This window comes from Alosa alosa, chromosome 11 (genome assembly GCF_017589495.1).
Source record: "Alosa alosa isolate M-15738 ecotype Scorff River chromosome 11, AALO_Geno_1.1, whole genome shotgun sequence".
Classification (NCBI taxonomy): Eukaryota; Metazoa; Chordata; class Actinopteri; order Clupeiformes; family Clupeidae; genus Alosa; species Alosa alosa.
Genome location: NC_063199.1, coordinates 28061575 through 28079074, shown reverse-complemented (window position 1 = coordinate 28079074; position 17500 = coordinate 28061575). Strand labels below are relative to the sequence as shown.

Below are 17500 nucleotides of genomic sequence, written 5' to 3'. Positions count from 1 at the left end.
TTTAATTAAAACAGCGTCAAACTCTAAACAGCTGTCACTGTCCTGTTAACCTTCTCCGCAGTACAGGCTGACATTCTAATTACCTTTCTTTTTTTTCTTCTGTCTTAATCAGTGTGCTCTGAAATAACTCGGCAGCATTTAAATCAAAAATGGGAACGACTAGACAGAAATTGGAATTACGTTTTTTTGAATACAGCGGCGGGCGTTCTTAAGAGATAAGCCACAGCCCTTTGCTGCCTGTCAGGCAGACACTGGGCCGGTCTTGGAGGCCAATCCTCCCTGGTGAGGACACACACAGTGTGTGTGTGTTGGGGGGGGGGGGGGGTTACATTGCCGGCTGCTTTCCAAAGGCAGGGGAAGAAAGACGGCGTCTTCCGCTGTGCATCACTCCGGGGGGCAGATTCACCGTGGTGCAGCCCAGGCAGGCAGCTCCCCGCTGGGGAGGGTCTTTGATCGTGCTGGGGAGGGCGGCTTAGCTAAGACAGCAATCTCAGCCGAGAGGAAACTCAGTTTTGAGTGCGGAGAAAGATTTCCAGACTGTATTTTTGGGAACGTGGGAAGTATAAAATGTGTGAATGGGAATGCTTATAGTTTTGGTGAATGAACTGATAGTTGATGTGTCCTCTTCTCTTCCTCTACCTGTCTCAGGTGTGCTGTCCCTGCCGGCCCACTTCAGTCCGTACACAGAGCAGTCACCTGGGCTGGAGAGCAGAGAGGACGCCTATGCCCAGCTGGAGCTGCGCACGCTGGAGCAGTCCCTCCTGGCCACCTGCGTGGGCAGCATCTCAGAACTCAGTGAGTGACACACCGCCATACCTTACACCCCCACAACCCCATACCTTACACCCCTGCCATAACCCCATACCTTACTCCCCCCATAACCCCATACCTTACCCCCCCATAACCCCATACCTTACCCCCCATAACCCCATACCTTACACCCCCATAACCCCATACCTTACTCCCCCATATACCCCCATGCCTTCCCCCCATAACCCCATATTTTCCCCCTCCCCCCCCTTACCCCCATGCCTTATACCTTATATAACCCCCCATACCTTACACCCCTATAAAATATCTACCCCATGACCCCCCCATAACCCCATACCTTACCCCCCCATAACCCCATACCTTACTCCCCCTTATAACCCCATACCTTACACCCCCATAACCCCATACCTTACCCCCCCATAACCCCATACCATAGCCTGCCATATTCTCACCAGACACAGTTCCATCACTTTGCCTGCAGTTCACCCTCAGCGTACTCTATGCATGTCAAACACTGCTAGCAGGATCAACATTATCAGCAGGGCCTGGCCCGCTGCCCAACTTCCTATATATAGTGTTTTTTAGGGGGTTGTTTGGGGTCATTGCAGTTTATTGACAAGGTACTGGATACACACAAATAAAAAATGAATAAGTGATAGTCCCCTAAGCCAGTGGTTCTCAAACTGTGGTACGGGTACCACTGGTGGTACGCGAACTCTCGCTAGTGGTACTCAGGAAGTCTCCGAGGTGTCTTTTCATAAAGACTTGACAAAGCAAAACAGTATGTACAATGTAAAATATGTAGTTGAATTGGCCTATACGCACATGTATTTTAATGCCGGTCATAATGGTGGTACTAGGAGAGCCAATTGTTTTTGTGGGTGGTACTCATTGTGAAAAGTTTGAGAACCTCTGCCCTAAGCTATTGCCAAACAATGTCAGAAAAATTTAGCTTTGTAGAGTTCCAAATATCCAGGACTGCCCATACTGACAAAAAAACAACAACAACAGAAAATTGGCTATTTAGCAGGCCGAGATATGGTCAGTGTTGGTGGACATATCTCGAATCAGGCAATTACGGCAAATAATGCCTGGCAATAATTGGGTGTGTGAAATGGGTGGGTAATTCTGCAGTCTCTCCAGCAGTAGCACCCTGTTACCTGCCCATCTTCTCATTGTTACATCACATCCTGTAGTCTCTGACCAATCATAATGGGCCTGTTTCCCGTATAAATTGAGCGTACTGTAGATGGGACTGACAGAGAACTTTAATAGAAATTTCCTCTGAGGAAAGCTTTTAGTGTAGGACAAGGCTTAATATATAGACAGGAAACCAGGGCCAATATCTATTACCTTTGAGCTGCAAAGTTAGTCTGCCATCTAACATATCCATTATGGCCCGTCACTCTTAACGGCCCTTCACCCACCACACCCACTTGTATTACCTGCACTTTGCACCTCCATCAGTCAATATTGAGGCCGAGCTGGACGACTGGGTCTGTCTGGATCTCAGAATTCCTCACACTGTTTAAAACAGGCCTGGGCGTCCTCCCATCACCTGGTTCTGAAAGCCTGTAATTAGGGACTGATTGAAAGGTCACCTCGAACACCTTCTTGTTCACACTTCAAACTCAGACACATACATACATACACACACTCACACACACACACACACAAATCCTGCAGGAGCGCTATGTCTGGCACCTTTCTGCCATGTGCTCTGATGTGTGCAGGTTGATGTGTCATTCCTCTTGGGAACAGAATGTTAGGGAGGTAACAGAATGAGTCATTCATCATGCTGTTTCCTAAAGGAAGAGCCATCGTTTCAAACATATCAATCTTTGATTAGACCATTGATTATTTATATGCTTCACCCAAACATGTTTCAGTGTTACGTCAAGCACAATTTGATTACTGTAAATTAATATATGCATCAGTAGACCATATGAACAGAATTGTTTCCACAAAGTGAACAATAGAAGACCAACGTGAATGTTATGTTTTTGTTGTTTTTGTTGTTTGTGAGGTTCTTGCTTTGGCACAGTTAGTACACCTCACAGAAAATATCCATGTAAATGTTTTATTTTTTTATTGTAGACTTAGCGGGTGATGTCATGGTATATTGTTAAATATTCAATTTGATTTATATAGAATTAAATCATACGTCTGACATAATTACTCATAAATATGCCTAATATGATTTAAGTTTAACACACTGCATGTATAGCTGTCTAGTCTCAGAGGAGAACCAGCGCCAGCATGCTCATTGCCAAAATAGCTGATATAGGATTCCAGCAGGATTCCCTGGTGTTATTTCAGCAAACAGAATGCGGGAGGAGTGATAATGTGATTAATTTATCTCTCCCGGATAGATTAGCCCATTATATTCCTCTTCAAACATAAACAGTCCACCGCACAGCTGCCCCCTAGGGAGAGGAGAGAGAGACATGTTTGGTCTCCAAACAGGGTTTTGGAAAAATAAAATGTGAGACATGAGATGCTTGTGGGCATTAGAGAGTTCAAGGCTCTCTCTCTCTCTCTCTCTTTCTCTCTCTCTCTCTCTCTCTCTCTCTCTCTCTCTCTCTCTCTCTCTTTCTCTCTCTCTCTCTCTCTCTCTCTCCTGGACATTCAGAGGCGGTCAATCTCTGAGAGGTCTTGGGATCTAACTTTTCCCAGAGTGTCCAGGACCTGGGTCTGTCTCCTCACAGGGGAGTGTGTGTGTGTGTGTGTGTGTGTGTGTGTGTGTGTGTGTGTGTGTGTGTGTGTGTGTGTGGGTGTGTTTGGTGTGGTTGGTGTCAGCAATGATACATCAGTGCTGCTCATACATCACCCTTATCAGTTGAGCAGGAAGAGAGAAAGTGGGGGAGCCCTCCAGGCATCCCCAGCCTCTACAGTCGTCTGTCTGAGAGAGAGAGAGAGAGAGAGAGAGAGAGAGAGAGAGAGAGAGAGAGAGAGAGAGAGAAGGGTTGACCCGTCACAACATTGATGGGTGGTCATCCTTCAGACAGGGCCATCTGGATCATTTCACTCTCGGGTCAGAATGAATGGCTCCCTTTTTTTAGGGGACGTGAAAATATTTCAAAAGTGCACGCTGAAAGTTTCCACGTCGTGTGGTAATAGCCTGTATTCCATTTCACTTTTTAACGTTCACTTAAGTATTTTTTTGGCCAGCGACATTGTAGCCCATTCATTGGGCCTTCATTATTCAAGGTGTTCGTTTTTTTTTTCTCCATCTCTTCCTGAATGTCAGTTAGAATTTGGAAAAAATGTGATGCGTGCCTCGGCCTGAAGGACAGCTCTGTTAGCACCGCTAGCTCACGGCTCCTCTCTCGGTCTTACCTGCCAGGCACTGTTTGGACTGTGGGCTCGGAGCCCGCTGGAGGTAGAGGCGGGAAACGGCCTGAGATTTGTGAAGCGGTAGAGGAAGGGGGCCTTATTTCCTCCAGCAAATGGCTGAACACTCTTCTGTTTGTCCTCCCAGCACAAGGGCAAGCTTCATGCTAGCTTCCGGTTAGCTAGCCGCAATGAGGATTTTTTTTTTTAAAAGTATATATTTTTCAAATGTACACAAACTCTCCCATGCCCTGCCACTGAGGGAGTTCTTTGTGCTGCTACCTACGAGTCTCCTATCGTACACAGGCACCTCTCTGAACACACACACAAACACACACAGACAAGGAGTGCTGAGCTATGCCCGGGTGAATGGGTAAACAGTAGGGCATCTGTGTGGACCCTTGGACTACCTGGAGCCCCTGGTCCCTACCTGGGCATCTGCACAGAGAAGCTCAGATACTGTGTCAGCCGCATAAGCACACATTACTGGCCGACTGAGCAAACAGCAGGGTGGAGACCATAAGGCTTAATCTTGTCTCAGTATTTGATATGAATCTCAAGACGTCATTTTTCTAAATGTTCCCAATTCAACTGTAAAACATTTCCAAATGTCTTGTGTTAGGGTATCAGTCAGCAGCCTGAATGAATTTCCCCTGGGCATCAATAAAGTATCTATCTATCTATCTATCTATCTAGCCTTTAATATCTATTTAATCACAAGGTCATGGCCACATCACATGAAGCCATAATGCTCATAAGGCTCTCTGACAGTTCCTGGTATAAGTATAAGTATATATACTCTTTTGATCCTGTGAGGGAAATTTGGTCTCTGCATTTATCCCAATCCGTGAATTAGCGAAACACACTCAGCACACAGTGTAAACACAGTGAGGTGAAGCACACGCTAATCCCGGCGCAGTGAGCTGCCTGCAACAACAGCGGCGCTCGGGGAGCAGTGAGGGGTTGGGTGCCTTGCTCAAGGGCACTTCAGGAACCGGCAACCCTCCGGTTACAAGTCCAAAGCGCTAACCAGTAGGCCACGGATGCCCCAACTCTGCTAACTCTGCTACCACCAACTATGCTACCACCACTCTTGTGAAAGTCTTTTAACAACCCTCAGTTCGTCTGAGGGTTCTGCCCTGGTAGCCTACTGCTCTATGAAACTGCTTCTCTGATAGTTCCTAGAAGCATACAGCTGTATGAAAGTGGTTCTCTTATAGGAAGTGACATTTTCCCACCTCTCTGAGCCAGAGAATACTGCATTTCATATCCTCCCTGCACTGTGCTTTAGCATTAGCAATAGTGCTAGCAACATACAGGGTTGGATAGACATCGGTGAAGATGTTTGCTAGGCCTGAGACAAGATGGTGGATAGACGTGGATATGTTTGCTAGGCCTTTAGACACTGTGGTGTTGTATATCTGTGGAGATGTTTGCTAGGCCTGTGACAAGATGGTGGATAGATATCTGTGAATATGTTTGCTAGGCCTGAGACCGGGTGCTGGATAGATACTGTATCTGTAGAGATGTTTGCTAGGCCTGAGACCGGGTCCTGGATAGATCCTGTATCTGTGGAGATGTTTGCTAGGCTGGGATAATTGCCAACTCTAATCCTCTGAGACTCCAGGGAGGCCTCTCTGCTGCTTACACACACACACACACACACACACACACACACACACACACACACACACACACACACACACACACACACACACACACACACAGACACACACACACACACACACACACACACACACACACCCCTCATGTGGGCTGGAGACCTCTTGAGCGTAATGAAGGATTGCTTTTGACTCCCCAACCGCCCACTTCAGCTATGAGCTCAGTGGGGGCAGGTGGCAGTGGTAGTGGTGGGGGGGGGGGGGTTAATTGCATTAAATAAGCAATATGAGTATCCACAAATTAAGAGGCCAGCCCACCGTGACTGAGCCATGAATATCACCCAGAGGAGATGCACAGAGGAGGCCATCTTATGTTTTTGTTCTGGCCCTACGGCTGATTTCAGTATAGCATATGCAATATGGACCAGTGAGTAATGTGGACGGATGAGTAATGTTGTGCGCCCTTCGCTACTTCGTCACCTGCCTGCGCTCTCTCCTGCCATTTGCTGATCTTGTCTTTTTTTCTTCTCTTTTCCTCTCAGGATCAATAAAGTATCTATCTATCTATCTATCTATCTATCTATCTATCTATCTATCTATCTTCTCTTCTCTTCTCTTCTTTTCTCTTCACTTCTCTTCTCTTTTCTCTTCACTTCTCCTCTCTTTTCTGTTCTCTTCTCCTCTCTTCAGTGCTCTTGTCTTCTCTTCTCTTCCTCTCTGGCATGGCTTTAGAATGTTCTGGAATGTTCCCGTTGTGGCCAGGCCCCGGAGATGCGACCTTCCTCCGGCCGTGGCCCTTAGGAAGCCCCTGGGTGCCGGAGCAGCCAAAAGAGCCTGCTCTCTGTTTCCGTATTTGCATTTCATAGGCTGGCTTTTATGTGGGGAGAGGGGAGAAATAGTGTGTGTGTGTGTGTGTCTGTCCACCACACCAGCAGGAAGGGTAGAGAGGAAGCAGAGGGGAGATAAACCTGCGTCTCGGAGGCATCACACAGTCACACAGTGTGTAAGATGTCTCTGGAAAATGTCTCGAGTTTTCATCTCATGTTGAAAAATATTGCCTGTGTGTGTGTGTGTGTGGAGAACTCATCAGTCCAGCTCCAGACCAGACCCCCAGTAAGCTGAGTCAGGTCTTGGTTTTCATGGTGTAGTCTCGCTCTCCCAGCGATGGATGTCTTGTTTAGACCTATTTCTAGAAACAGGCTTGCTAGAAGAGCTTTTCTGGTGTATTTCCTTATTTGGGCATGTGGTTGTCTTATCACCACTGTGTGTGAGCACCTGTCAAGATTCTCACAGTCTCTTACTCAAAAAAATTAGTCAGACATCTAGCAGTGTGTGTGTGTGTGTGTGTGTGTGTGTTCAGAGATAAGTCTAGCTTGTGAAATGTTTCTCACACTCCTCTGACTAATTAGCACAAGACTAACATGACATCACCTAACTGTAATAACACTCCCATTCTACACCTGCTCAGACTTGCTTCGTGCACCTTACATAAAAATAAAGAACATTATGCAACATGTGCAACTCCTCAAATTGAGAACTAAATGCTGAATCATCTGTACTGAAATTGTAGTTCAGAAAATAGGACAGCAGTCACAGCACTCCATACTCCACCCGGGACAACACATGTGTTATATAGACCCTTTCAAGAGAGTTCCATTATCAGCATCATAGTTGGCCTCACAAGGCTTCCGTTTTAACTAGGGCTGTCAATCGATTAAAAAAAATAATCTAATTAATTACATACTCTGTGATTAATTAATCTAAATGAATTGCATATATGATTTTTGCTGTGAAAGTATTTTAAATATTTAAATTCAAATGAATCATTGAATAATCAGCATTAGTGACATTAAAGTTCAAAAACTCTTTTATTATTATTTTAATAATAGCCATAATCTATGATATGACTTAATATGCTGAGGAAATCAATTCAAAAGTGCTTCGGGAAGACATTGCAGAGGACTTTTTTTTTAATCAACACTTTATTTTTATCAACACCATTTTGAAAACTAAATGTTCCAATCAATGATCTAGGCAGCACATTTTCTTCTCTCTCCTTCATTTTACAGTCTAATGGTTACTGACTACAACGGCTCAGGGTCAAAAGTCACACAGAATCGATTAATCTGCGTTATTTTTTTTAATCAGTTATTTTTTCTCAAATTAATTAATCGAAATTAATCAGTTATTTTGATAGCCCTAGTTTTAACATTCCAAATGTTATCTTAATGCAGAGGAAGTAGATTGGGAACCAAATAGAACGTTCCAGCATTGTTTTTGTTTTTATTGTTGAAAGGGTCTATATAAAGTATATAACACATAATCTATATGACATAAGTAGCCTACTGTCCCTCCCACACAGCCAATGACTGTGCTTGTTTCTGGTCAGGTGACCTGGTGTCGCGGGCCATGCACCACATGCAGCGGCTGAGCTCGGTGCGTCCAGGCCTGAGTCCTGCCCGACACGGCCGACCCCAGCCCGTGTCCTGGTCGCCAGACGCCCTGCACACCCTCTACTACTACCTGCGATGCCCACAGATGGAATCCATGGAAAACCCCAACCTGGACCCGCCACGCATGGCTCTCAGCAAGGAGAGGTAGGATTCACACACACACACACACACACACACACACACACACACACACACACACACACACACACACACGCATTACACACACACACACACACACACACACACACACACACACACACACACACACATTCATACACACACATTCATACACACACACAATTTCAATCAATCACATGCACATACAGTTCATGCATACATATTGGAATACACAAGCACATTCTACACATGAACACCTACACATTGATATGCAACATTACACACTGTGACACACCAATATATTACACTGATACAATACATTGACAGGTATTCATGCACACAGACACACACACACACACACACACACACACACACACACACGCACACACACACACACAGCCTCTTAACGACACTCACACACAGTCCCTTAATGACCTAATCGCTTAATGGACTTAACCCTCTTATCCCCACACAATGCTGCCATCCACCTGAGTTCCAGTGCTGGCCATTGATATTCATGAGCTGAGCCTGTGATGTTGAATCAATGAGGGCAGATCCCATGGAGGTGCTAATGTCCATTACAGCAGACTGCTCCTCCTACAGCCCCTGGGCCTGCTACTCAAGGCCTTTGTTGTTGTTTTAAAAGGCCTCTCTTTCTTTCACACGTGCACACACACACACACACACACACACACACACACACACACACATACACACACACACACACAAACACATACAAAAACACACACATATATACATAAACACACACACACACTCAAGCACACATACATACACACAAACGTCACACACACACACACACACACACACACACACACACACACACACACACACACACACACACACACAGAGCTTGCTCATCTGGCATGCCTGGTCCTGGCGTTTCCCTGGAGGCCTCTCTGGTGATAGGAGGGCAGGACTGCGTGCAGCAACACACATACACTGAGCCCGTTTCCCTGGAGGCCTCTCTGGTGATAGGAGGGCAGGACTGCGTGCAGCAACACACACTGAGCCCGTTTCCACTTCCAGCACAAGATAACGGCAGGAGGGAAAAAACCCCAACATGAACAAATGGAAAAAAAGGAAAAACGAAAGTAAACAAATGCAGGGAAACTCATTGTCTCCAGATGGACACTATCAGCAGAGGAGAGCAGACAGGAGAAGAGTGCTCTCTTGTTACACGTGAGGGAAAACAGAAATCCAAGGCGCCACAATCAGTTCTTTGAGTTCTAATAAGGAGTGCTGGGGGGGGGGGGGGGCACAGTTTAGATTCCTGCCTTATCTGACACACATGGTGTCTCCTCAGTGGGGGGCTGCCTTGTGCCCCCCCCCCCCCAAGAAAGTGCACAAGCACTGAGGGTGGGGGGGATGTGGGGGGTGGGATAATGAGGCCCAGATGACAGTGTAATTGTATGCGTGAGCGTGAATTGAGGAGTAGAGTGTGTGTGTCAGGCTTTTGATGCTTGACAAGGTGTGTACTGTCTTGACACAATACACTAGGATCTAGAATACACAACCAGTATTCTGGTAGAGAGATGCACACTCATAAACACAAACACACACACAGGCACGCACACATGCCCACAAGACACACACACACACACACACACACACACACACACACACACACACACACACACACACACACAAAACAGATGGCAAACAAAGCCAAACCCAAGGCTGTCTTTTATTAGAAAGTAAGGTAGGTCTAAAGTAACATCAAAGGGTGCATAAAGCTCTTTCCTCCATTTAAGTGCTTAGAGAAATGCCACCCATCGTTTTATAGTTCACACAGCCTTTGGAAGTGAAGTTATGTGTGCATGCTAAATATAGCAATCCATAGGCTGATAAGTGTGTGTCTGAAGTTAATGTGCGTGTGAGTTTGCATTCCAATGTTAATGTTTGTGTAGACATGGGCGTGTCAGCGTCTCTGTGTATTTGAGAGTGTGTGTGTGTGTGTGTGTGTGTGTGTGTGTGTGTGTGTGTGTGTGTGTGTATTGTGTGTGGTGCAAACCAATGTGGTGATATTGTGTGTGTGTGTGTCAGTGTGTATATTATTGTGTGTGTGTGTGTGTGTGTGTGTGTGTGTGTGTGTGTGTGTGTGTGTGTGTGTGCGCGTGTGTGTCAGTGTGTGTGTGTGTGTGTGTGGCATGGCATAAAGAATGGGATACAGGTGGGAGCCTACATGGCAGCGCCTACAATATGAAGTCCCAGTAATGACTCAGAGTTCTTTGGGCCTCTGCTGAAAAGTCCATAAAACCCACGCATGAAACTCAAACCGCAACCCACACACACACAGACACACACACACACTGAGGGTCAAAGATCAAATGTCAGAGGCCATGAAGTGAGGGCGACAGCAGCAGGCACTAAGTGTAGCTTCTGGCTGGATGAGACAGATAAGAACACACACCCCCACAGAAAGAGAGACAAACACACATGAAGACAGAGAGAGAGAGAGAGAGAGAGAGAGAATGAGAGAGGGGGGGGGGGGTTATACAGGGCTTTTGGAAACAGGCAAACACATTAAGATACCGGTACATCTGGAATACTTTATTGGGCACAAATAAAACCTTATCTTTCTTCAGATCTGTTTTCTATCAAACCTGCAAATTTATTTCCCATAGACGTGAGCAAAAGTGGGGCTATGACCTATTATATTATGTTATATTATATTATATGATTTCAAATATTGGACGATTGAGTGTAGTGTAATCAAGATGTCTTGTTTGCTACTATGTATGTTGATGTGTGTGTGTGTGTGTGTGTGTTTGTGTTTGTGCGCATGCTTGCATCAGAGTGTGTGTATGGATAGGTGGGTGTGCATGTCCATGTGGGTCAGTAACATAGCCGGGTGTGTTCTCTACTTTCATGACGCGGTGTGAAGTGCGTCTTTGATGTGGGCGGGAGTTCAGCTTTTGGGCTCGAGGGCCGCAAGTGAACTTGAGCTGCTGTTGGGGTCATAGGGTCAAAGGTTAGATGTCAGGGCCGAGGCGTGATCTGTCGGCCAAACCAGCAAAGGAAGAGGCTCAGGCATATTCCGGTTGTCGAGCAAGCCTTAAGAGGAGAGAGAGAGAGAGAGAGAGAGAGAGAGAGAGAGGAGGTGGGGGCTAGAGTTTCAGCCAATGCCTCAGATTTCACAGAAAAGAGCTGCCACAACCATTGATCAACATAAAGTGCACGTGTGTGTGTGTGTGTGAGAGTGTGTGAAAATGAAAGAGAGAGGTGGTGGGGGTGTGGGAGAGACTTTGTTGTTTAGATGTTGTGATAGGCTGTGAGCTTTTACTGAATCAATAATTGCATTTAGGAGTGGAAAAGCCTTATTGAAAACATTCTAGGCAAAATGCTAGTGTGTGTGTGTTTCTGTCTGTATGTGTGAAAGAGAGATTTGATGAAGTAGTCATTCTGAGACCACACTTCATGCTCTCATTATATTCCAATGATTGCTTCTGTGTATACAGTATACAAGCCTCCTTGCTATATGGACACACACACACACACACACACACACACACACACACACAAAGAAAGAGAGAGAGAGAGATAAACAGAACACCCCTACACATGTAGACAATTCTGTGCTGCTACCTACTCACAGTGAATATGTAAAATTGGAAGCACACCCACGAGATACTATAAAAACACTACTCATTCAGTAGTCATAAATATTCCCGCATTTACGGCCTGACTCATAGAGAACACACACACACACACACACACACACACACACACACACACAAATCCTAGACAAACATAAACGCAGCCTGAAATCTGTTAGTATTAGTTCTAACAGACCCTCATATAGGAATAGCAGACCAGGAAGACTTAGCCTGTTACACACAAATGTTGTGGGGTTAGTTTGTGTGTGTGTGTGTGTGTGTGTGTGTGTGTTTGTGTGCCTCACATGGTAGACTGTTACACACACATATCGTGTGGTTAGTGTGTGTGTGTGTATGTGTGTGCACCTCACAGTTAGACACACGGCTAAGAACATGAAACATAACGGTTTTGTTTTTTTCCCCGGCACACAGGGAGTATAGAGTCTAATTTATGCGTTGCTGAGCCATGCCCTACATATTCCTGTTTATTTTGGTTTCTTAGCCAAAGAGAAGTGACAGGAGTGTCTTGTTACGCTGTGTCTGTTACTCCTTACATATGTCATTGCTTGGGAATATTAATATTCCCTGTTTATTCTATGTATGTATATATTATTGTACAGTATATGTGTATGTTTGGAGTTTGCTTGATTTAGCTTTTTGATGATCACAGAAGGAATACTTAAGTTTGACTCAAAAGTCTGAGACAGAGAGACTGCACACACACATACACACACACACACACACACACACACACACACACACACACACACACACACACACACACACACACACACACACACACACACACACACACACACACACACACACACACACACATAAACATACACATACACAAATCCTGATTCAGGACCTACAGTAACTCTCTCTTGGGACACAGACGTAGGAGAGCCTCTGGTCAGCCTGTCTCCGCTGCTATTTCAAGATCAGGAAAGTCCAGTAATGCAGTGAGTGCCCTCTTTGTGGTGAAGTGAACCAACTTCCCAGCCAGACACCAGCCATAAACCCACTCCACTGCTGTCTGTCCCTGGCTCTCTGGGATGGTCCTGCATGTATATGTATCACACACACACACACACATATACACACACACACACACACACACACACACACACACACACACACACACACACACACACAGTATGTGGGATGTGGGAGCCCAAGATTAGATGTATCTGTGTGTCTGACTGTCTGTGTGAGTGTGTGTGTGTGTGTGTGTGTGTGTGTGTGTGTGTGTGTGTGTGTGTGTGTGTGTCTGTGTCTGTGTCTGTGTGCTTCAGCTTATTAGCATCCCACATATCTCCTGCTCCTCCAGTGTGTTTGATCTGTAGAGCAGGAGATGGCTGCTCCATGGGCGTCTGATGTACGGTGCGGGCAGTCTTATCTTTAGAGCCGCGGCCCGCGTCTGTCTCATGCTCCCACCAGTGGCCTCATCTCCCTCTGGTTGTTTTTCTTCCTCTGTGTATTTCTCTTTCTCTCTCTCTCTCTCTCTCTCTCTCTCTCTCTCTCTCTCTCTCTTTCTCTGTGTCTGTGTGTACGTTTGTGTGTGTTGTGTATGTGTGTGTCAGTGTATGAAACATGTTTGTGCTTTCATGGAGAGGCATATGTGTGTGTGTGTGTGCGCGGTGTGCGTGTGTGCGTGCGTGTGGTGTGTGTTATTTACCCTGACTAATGAGCACCTGGAAGTCTGCGGTTCTGTGCTGTTTGTGTCAGACTAATGTGGTTGACTGACAGTGATACATTTCTTTCTCTCTCTCTCTCTCTCTCTCTCTCTCACTATCTGTCTATCTCTATCTCTTTCTTTGACACACACACACACACACTTATTATTCAAGGAGTCATCAGATATATTCCATCAGCACCAGGCACTGGCACCAGGTCTCCTCCCAACCTCCACTTTTTGAGCTGGAGAGCCCAGTGCCCCAGGGCCCACTCTAACACATAGACGAGGAGATTAGACTGTACACACACACACACACATTATACACACATGCACACACACACACCACACACACACCATACACACGCACACATACACACACACACCATACACACACACACACACATCATACACACACACACACATCATACACTGCAAGCGTCTCATGCTTGATCACCCTCAAGCACACTGTGGATTTTTTTAAATTTAATTTATATAGTATATTTAGTATTTAGTTTTGTTAGTTTTTTTCTTATCTTCTACTGTCTCTATTGTACAGTGGAGTTTGGTTATATGTTTATACTTATATTTATATTTACCATTTCTGCTGTACGTGCATGTGTGATGTCTATATGCTACTGAGACCTTGAATTTCCCCTTGGGGATCAATAAAGTATCTATCTATCTATCTATCTATCTATCTATCTATCTATCTATCTACACACACACAAACATACACACACACACACACACACACACACACACACACGCACACACAGTGCCCCAAGGCCCACTTTAACACATAGATGAGGAGATTACACTGTACACACTGTGACATGCCGGCTCGATGCATGAAACATGAATGGGGAGGCCACACGCTGATTCCATAATAATCAAGATAATTTATTAATTAAAGGTAAATTTAACAGAGACTTAATGATAACGTGGTGTAGTGCAAGTCAGTATAATGGAAGGAAACCAAAAGTGTCATGCAAAATCAGTCTAGGGGTTTAACAGCCGATGGACAACGAAAGCCAAAAGCCAGGAGGAGGAAGCCGGCTGGCTGTTGTGAACGCATGAGATTTATAGTCCTGCCAATCAGGCACACCTGAACACCAACACCTGAACACCAACACCTGCTCAACAGGAATAGAGAGAGAGAGCGATAGAGAGCACAGGCACACCAAACAGGCCGGGGTCTAAGACCTGCCAATATCCATCACAACACACACACACACACACACACACACACACACACACACACACACACACACACACACACACACACACACAGTGCCCCAGGGCCTATTCTAACACATAGAAGAGGAGATTACACTGTTTTACACCTCAGACGTCTTCAGGTGTGAAAGAGATAGATAGAAGAGAGAGAGAGAGAGAGAGAGAGAGAGAGAGATGTCTTAAGGAATAAAGAATGAGACTTTAATTGCTTGTCCTCATCCTTTCTCTATTATGCGCTGGTTTCCCTTCACCTTGAAAGTGCTCTGTCTGCCGGCTCTGTTCTGTCCTTTATCTCTGATAGGCATCTCATCTCTTACTCCGCCCTTTTATCACCTCAACTGGAGCCGCTCCATCCAGCTCTGCATATTTCAATTTCTCCATCACCTACACATAGAGACATTCATACACACACATACACACACACACACACACACACACAGAGAGAGAGAGAGAGAGAGCCCCATATCTTGAGGAAATGGCTCCTCCATCATACACAAACTCTGTCAAACACAGAGGATGGATTTATTTTTGTCCAGAGTGTATGACAAATGGAATGTGAGTATGAATGCTTGCAGTCATTGCAAGTGTATACACCCATGTGTGGGAGAGAGTAAGGATGTGTTACAGAGAGAGAGAGGGAGGAGGAGTGTGTGTGTGTGTGTGTGTGTGTGTGTGTGTGTGTGCGTGTCCGTGTGCGTGTGTGAGAGAGAGAGCCATGGCAGCAGCTGTGTTGTGCCTGCCTGCTCTGGGGGGGGGTGTGAGTGCGCTGAAAGACAGGGGCCAGGCTGCTGAGAGCTGGACCTCGTCACGGTGGAGTCCTGTTTAGGTCAGACCTGTCATCCGCAGGAGCAGCAGGCTAACAGGAATCTCCTCCTGAAAACCTCCCGCCAGCACTCCTCCAAACACTCACTCATTTCTATACGCTCTCAATGGTGGCTCTCTGATTCCGGTCAACACACACACACACACAGTCACTCATTTCTATATGCTCTCAATGGTGGCTCTCTGATTCCGGTCAACACACACACACGCGCAGTCACTCATTTCTATACGCTCTCAATGGTGGCTCTCTGATTCCGGTCAACACACACACACACGCAGTCACTCATTTCTATATGCTCTCAATGATGGCTCTCTGATTCCGGTCAACACACACACACGCAGTCACTCATTTCTATACACTCTCAATGGTGGCTCTCTGATTCCGGTCAACACACACACACACGCAGTCACTCATTTCTATACGCTCTCAATGGTGGCTCTCTGATCCAGGTGCACACACACACACACGCAGTCACTCATTTCAACAGGGTTTCCGTGTCGGCTTTCTGATCCAGGTCCACACACACATCAACACTCTGAGCTGTGTGACATTCCACCATTGACCACCATTGGCGCTCCATTGGCGCGCCAGCAAGATCTACGTCATTTTGACGTCACGGTGTCGCGCTACCGGTCGGGTGCGTCGAGTATGTAGAAGCCCTTACTCCCTCCTGTGCCATGGGCCATTTACTATAGCACTCTATGGAATGTGAGAAGTACTTTGTAACAATTAGTTCAGAATGCTGTCAACCGAGAATTAACAAGGTCTACCTGACCTGCAGAAGATAAAATGCATAATACGACTGGGTGCAAAATGATATTGTATAATTCATAAATATGAAATAATAAAATACAGTAACATTCAAAAACAAATAAACATTAAATAATGTTTATTTGCCACTGTATTTTCAGTCACATGTGTCTCAATAGAGTACTTCAGTCCACTCTGTGGTCAGTGTGTCAGTGGAGTTAGTAGATGCGCAGTGTAGCGGCTGTTCTGAAGAGCCAGTGCCCTGGGAGATGGCAACTGGTTTACATGTCGTTGGAGGATCTGAGTCCTATACTTTATTGACTGTGAGGCCATAGTTATTATAGGCCATAGTGTTTTAGAACGTGAACCCTGATATAGCCCAAACCCACAGCCATTTGTGACCATCGTATGACCATCCTGTGATCATCCTATGACCATCTTATGACCATCCTATGACCATCTTTTGACCCCCTTGTGACCTGTTTACTGAATGTGCCCCCAGGCCCTTCCTGCTGATGCCCCCACTGATGGAGTGGATGCGGGTGGCCATCGTCCACGCTGAGCACCGCCGGAGTCTGCTGGTGGACAGCGACGACGTCAGGCAGGCCGCCCGCCTGCTGCTGCCCGGCCTGGACTGTGAACCACGGCTGCTCAAGTAAGATATGCAGGGGTTACAGCGTGTGTGTGTGTGTGTGTGTTTGGGGGTGTTGGTGTGTGTGTGTGTGTGTGTGTGTGTGTGTGTGTGTGTGTGTGTGTGCGTGTGTTTGTGTGAGTGTGTATGTGAGTGTGTATGTGAGTGTGTATGTGAGTGTGTATGTGAGTGTGTATGTGATGTGTGAGTGTGTGTGTGTGTGTGTGTGTGTGTGTGTGTGTGTGTGTGTGTGTGTGTGGTGTGGAGGGGGTTGTGGATTGTTGTTTGTGAGTGAGTGTGTGTGTGTAAGAAGGAGCAGCTGTGGGTCATAGTGTGTGTGCATGTGCTTGTGTGTGTGTGTGTGTGTGTGTGTGTGTGTGTGTGTGTGTGTGTGTGTGTGTGTGTGTGTGTGTGTGTGTGTGTGTCACTGGTATATATACAAGTTATGTGAAAAACTCAACACTTA

The 17500-nt window shown here is 45.9% G+C and overlaps 1 protein-coding gene across 2 annotated transcripts in view; it reads left to right on the top strand.

Annotated features, from left to right (window-relative positions):
- abtb2b (ankyrin repeat and BTB (POZ) domain containing 2b) overlaps positions 1-17500 on the top strand; it is a 62519-nt gene that overhangs the window by 29176 nt on the left and 15843 nt on the right. For both annotated transcript variants that reach the window (XR_007195114.1, XM_048257743.1), the window contains exons 3-5: positions 649-795; positions 8116-8323; positions 16906-17058. Coding sequence is in view for 1 of the 2 variants with exons in the window: in XM_048257743.1 (XP_048113700.1) it covers positions 649-795; positions 8116-8323; positions 16906-17058 (508 nt within the window). In the remaining variant the exon portion in view is untranslated. The remainder of the gene's footprint in view (positions 1-648; positions 796-8115; positions 8324-16905; positions 17059-17500) is intronic.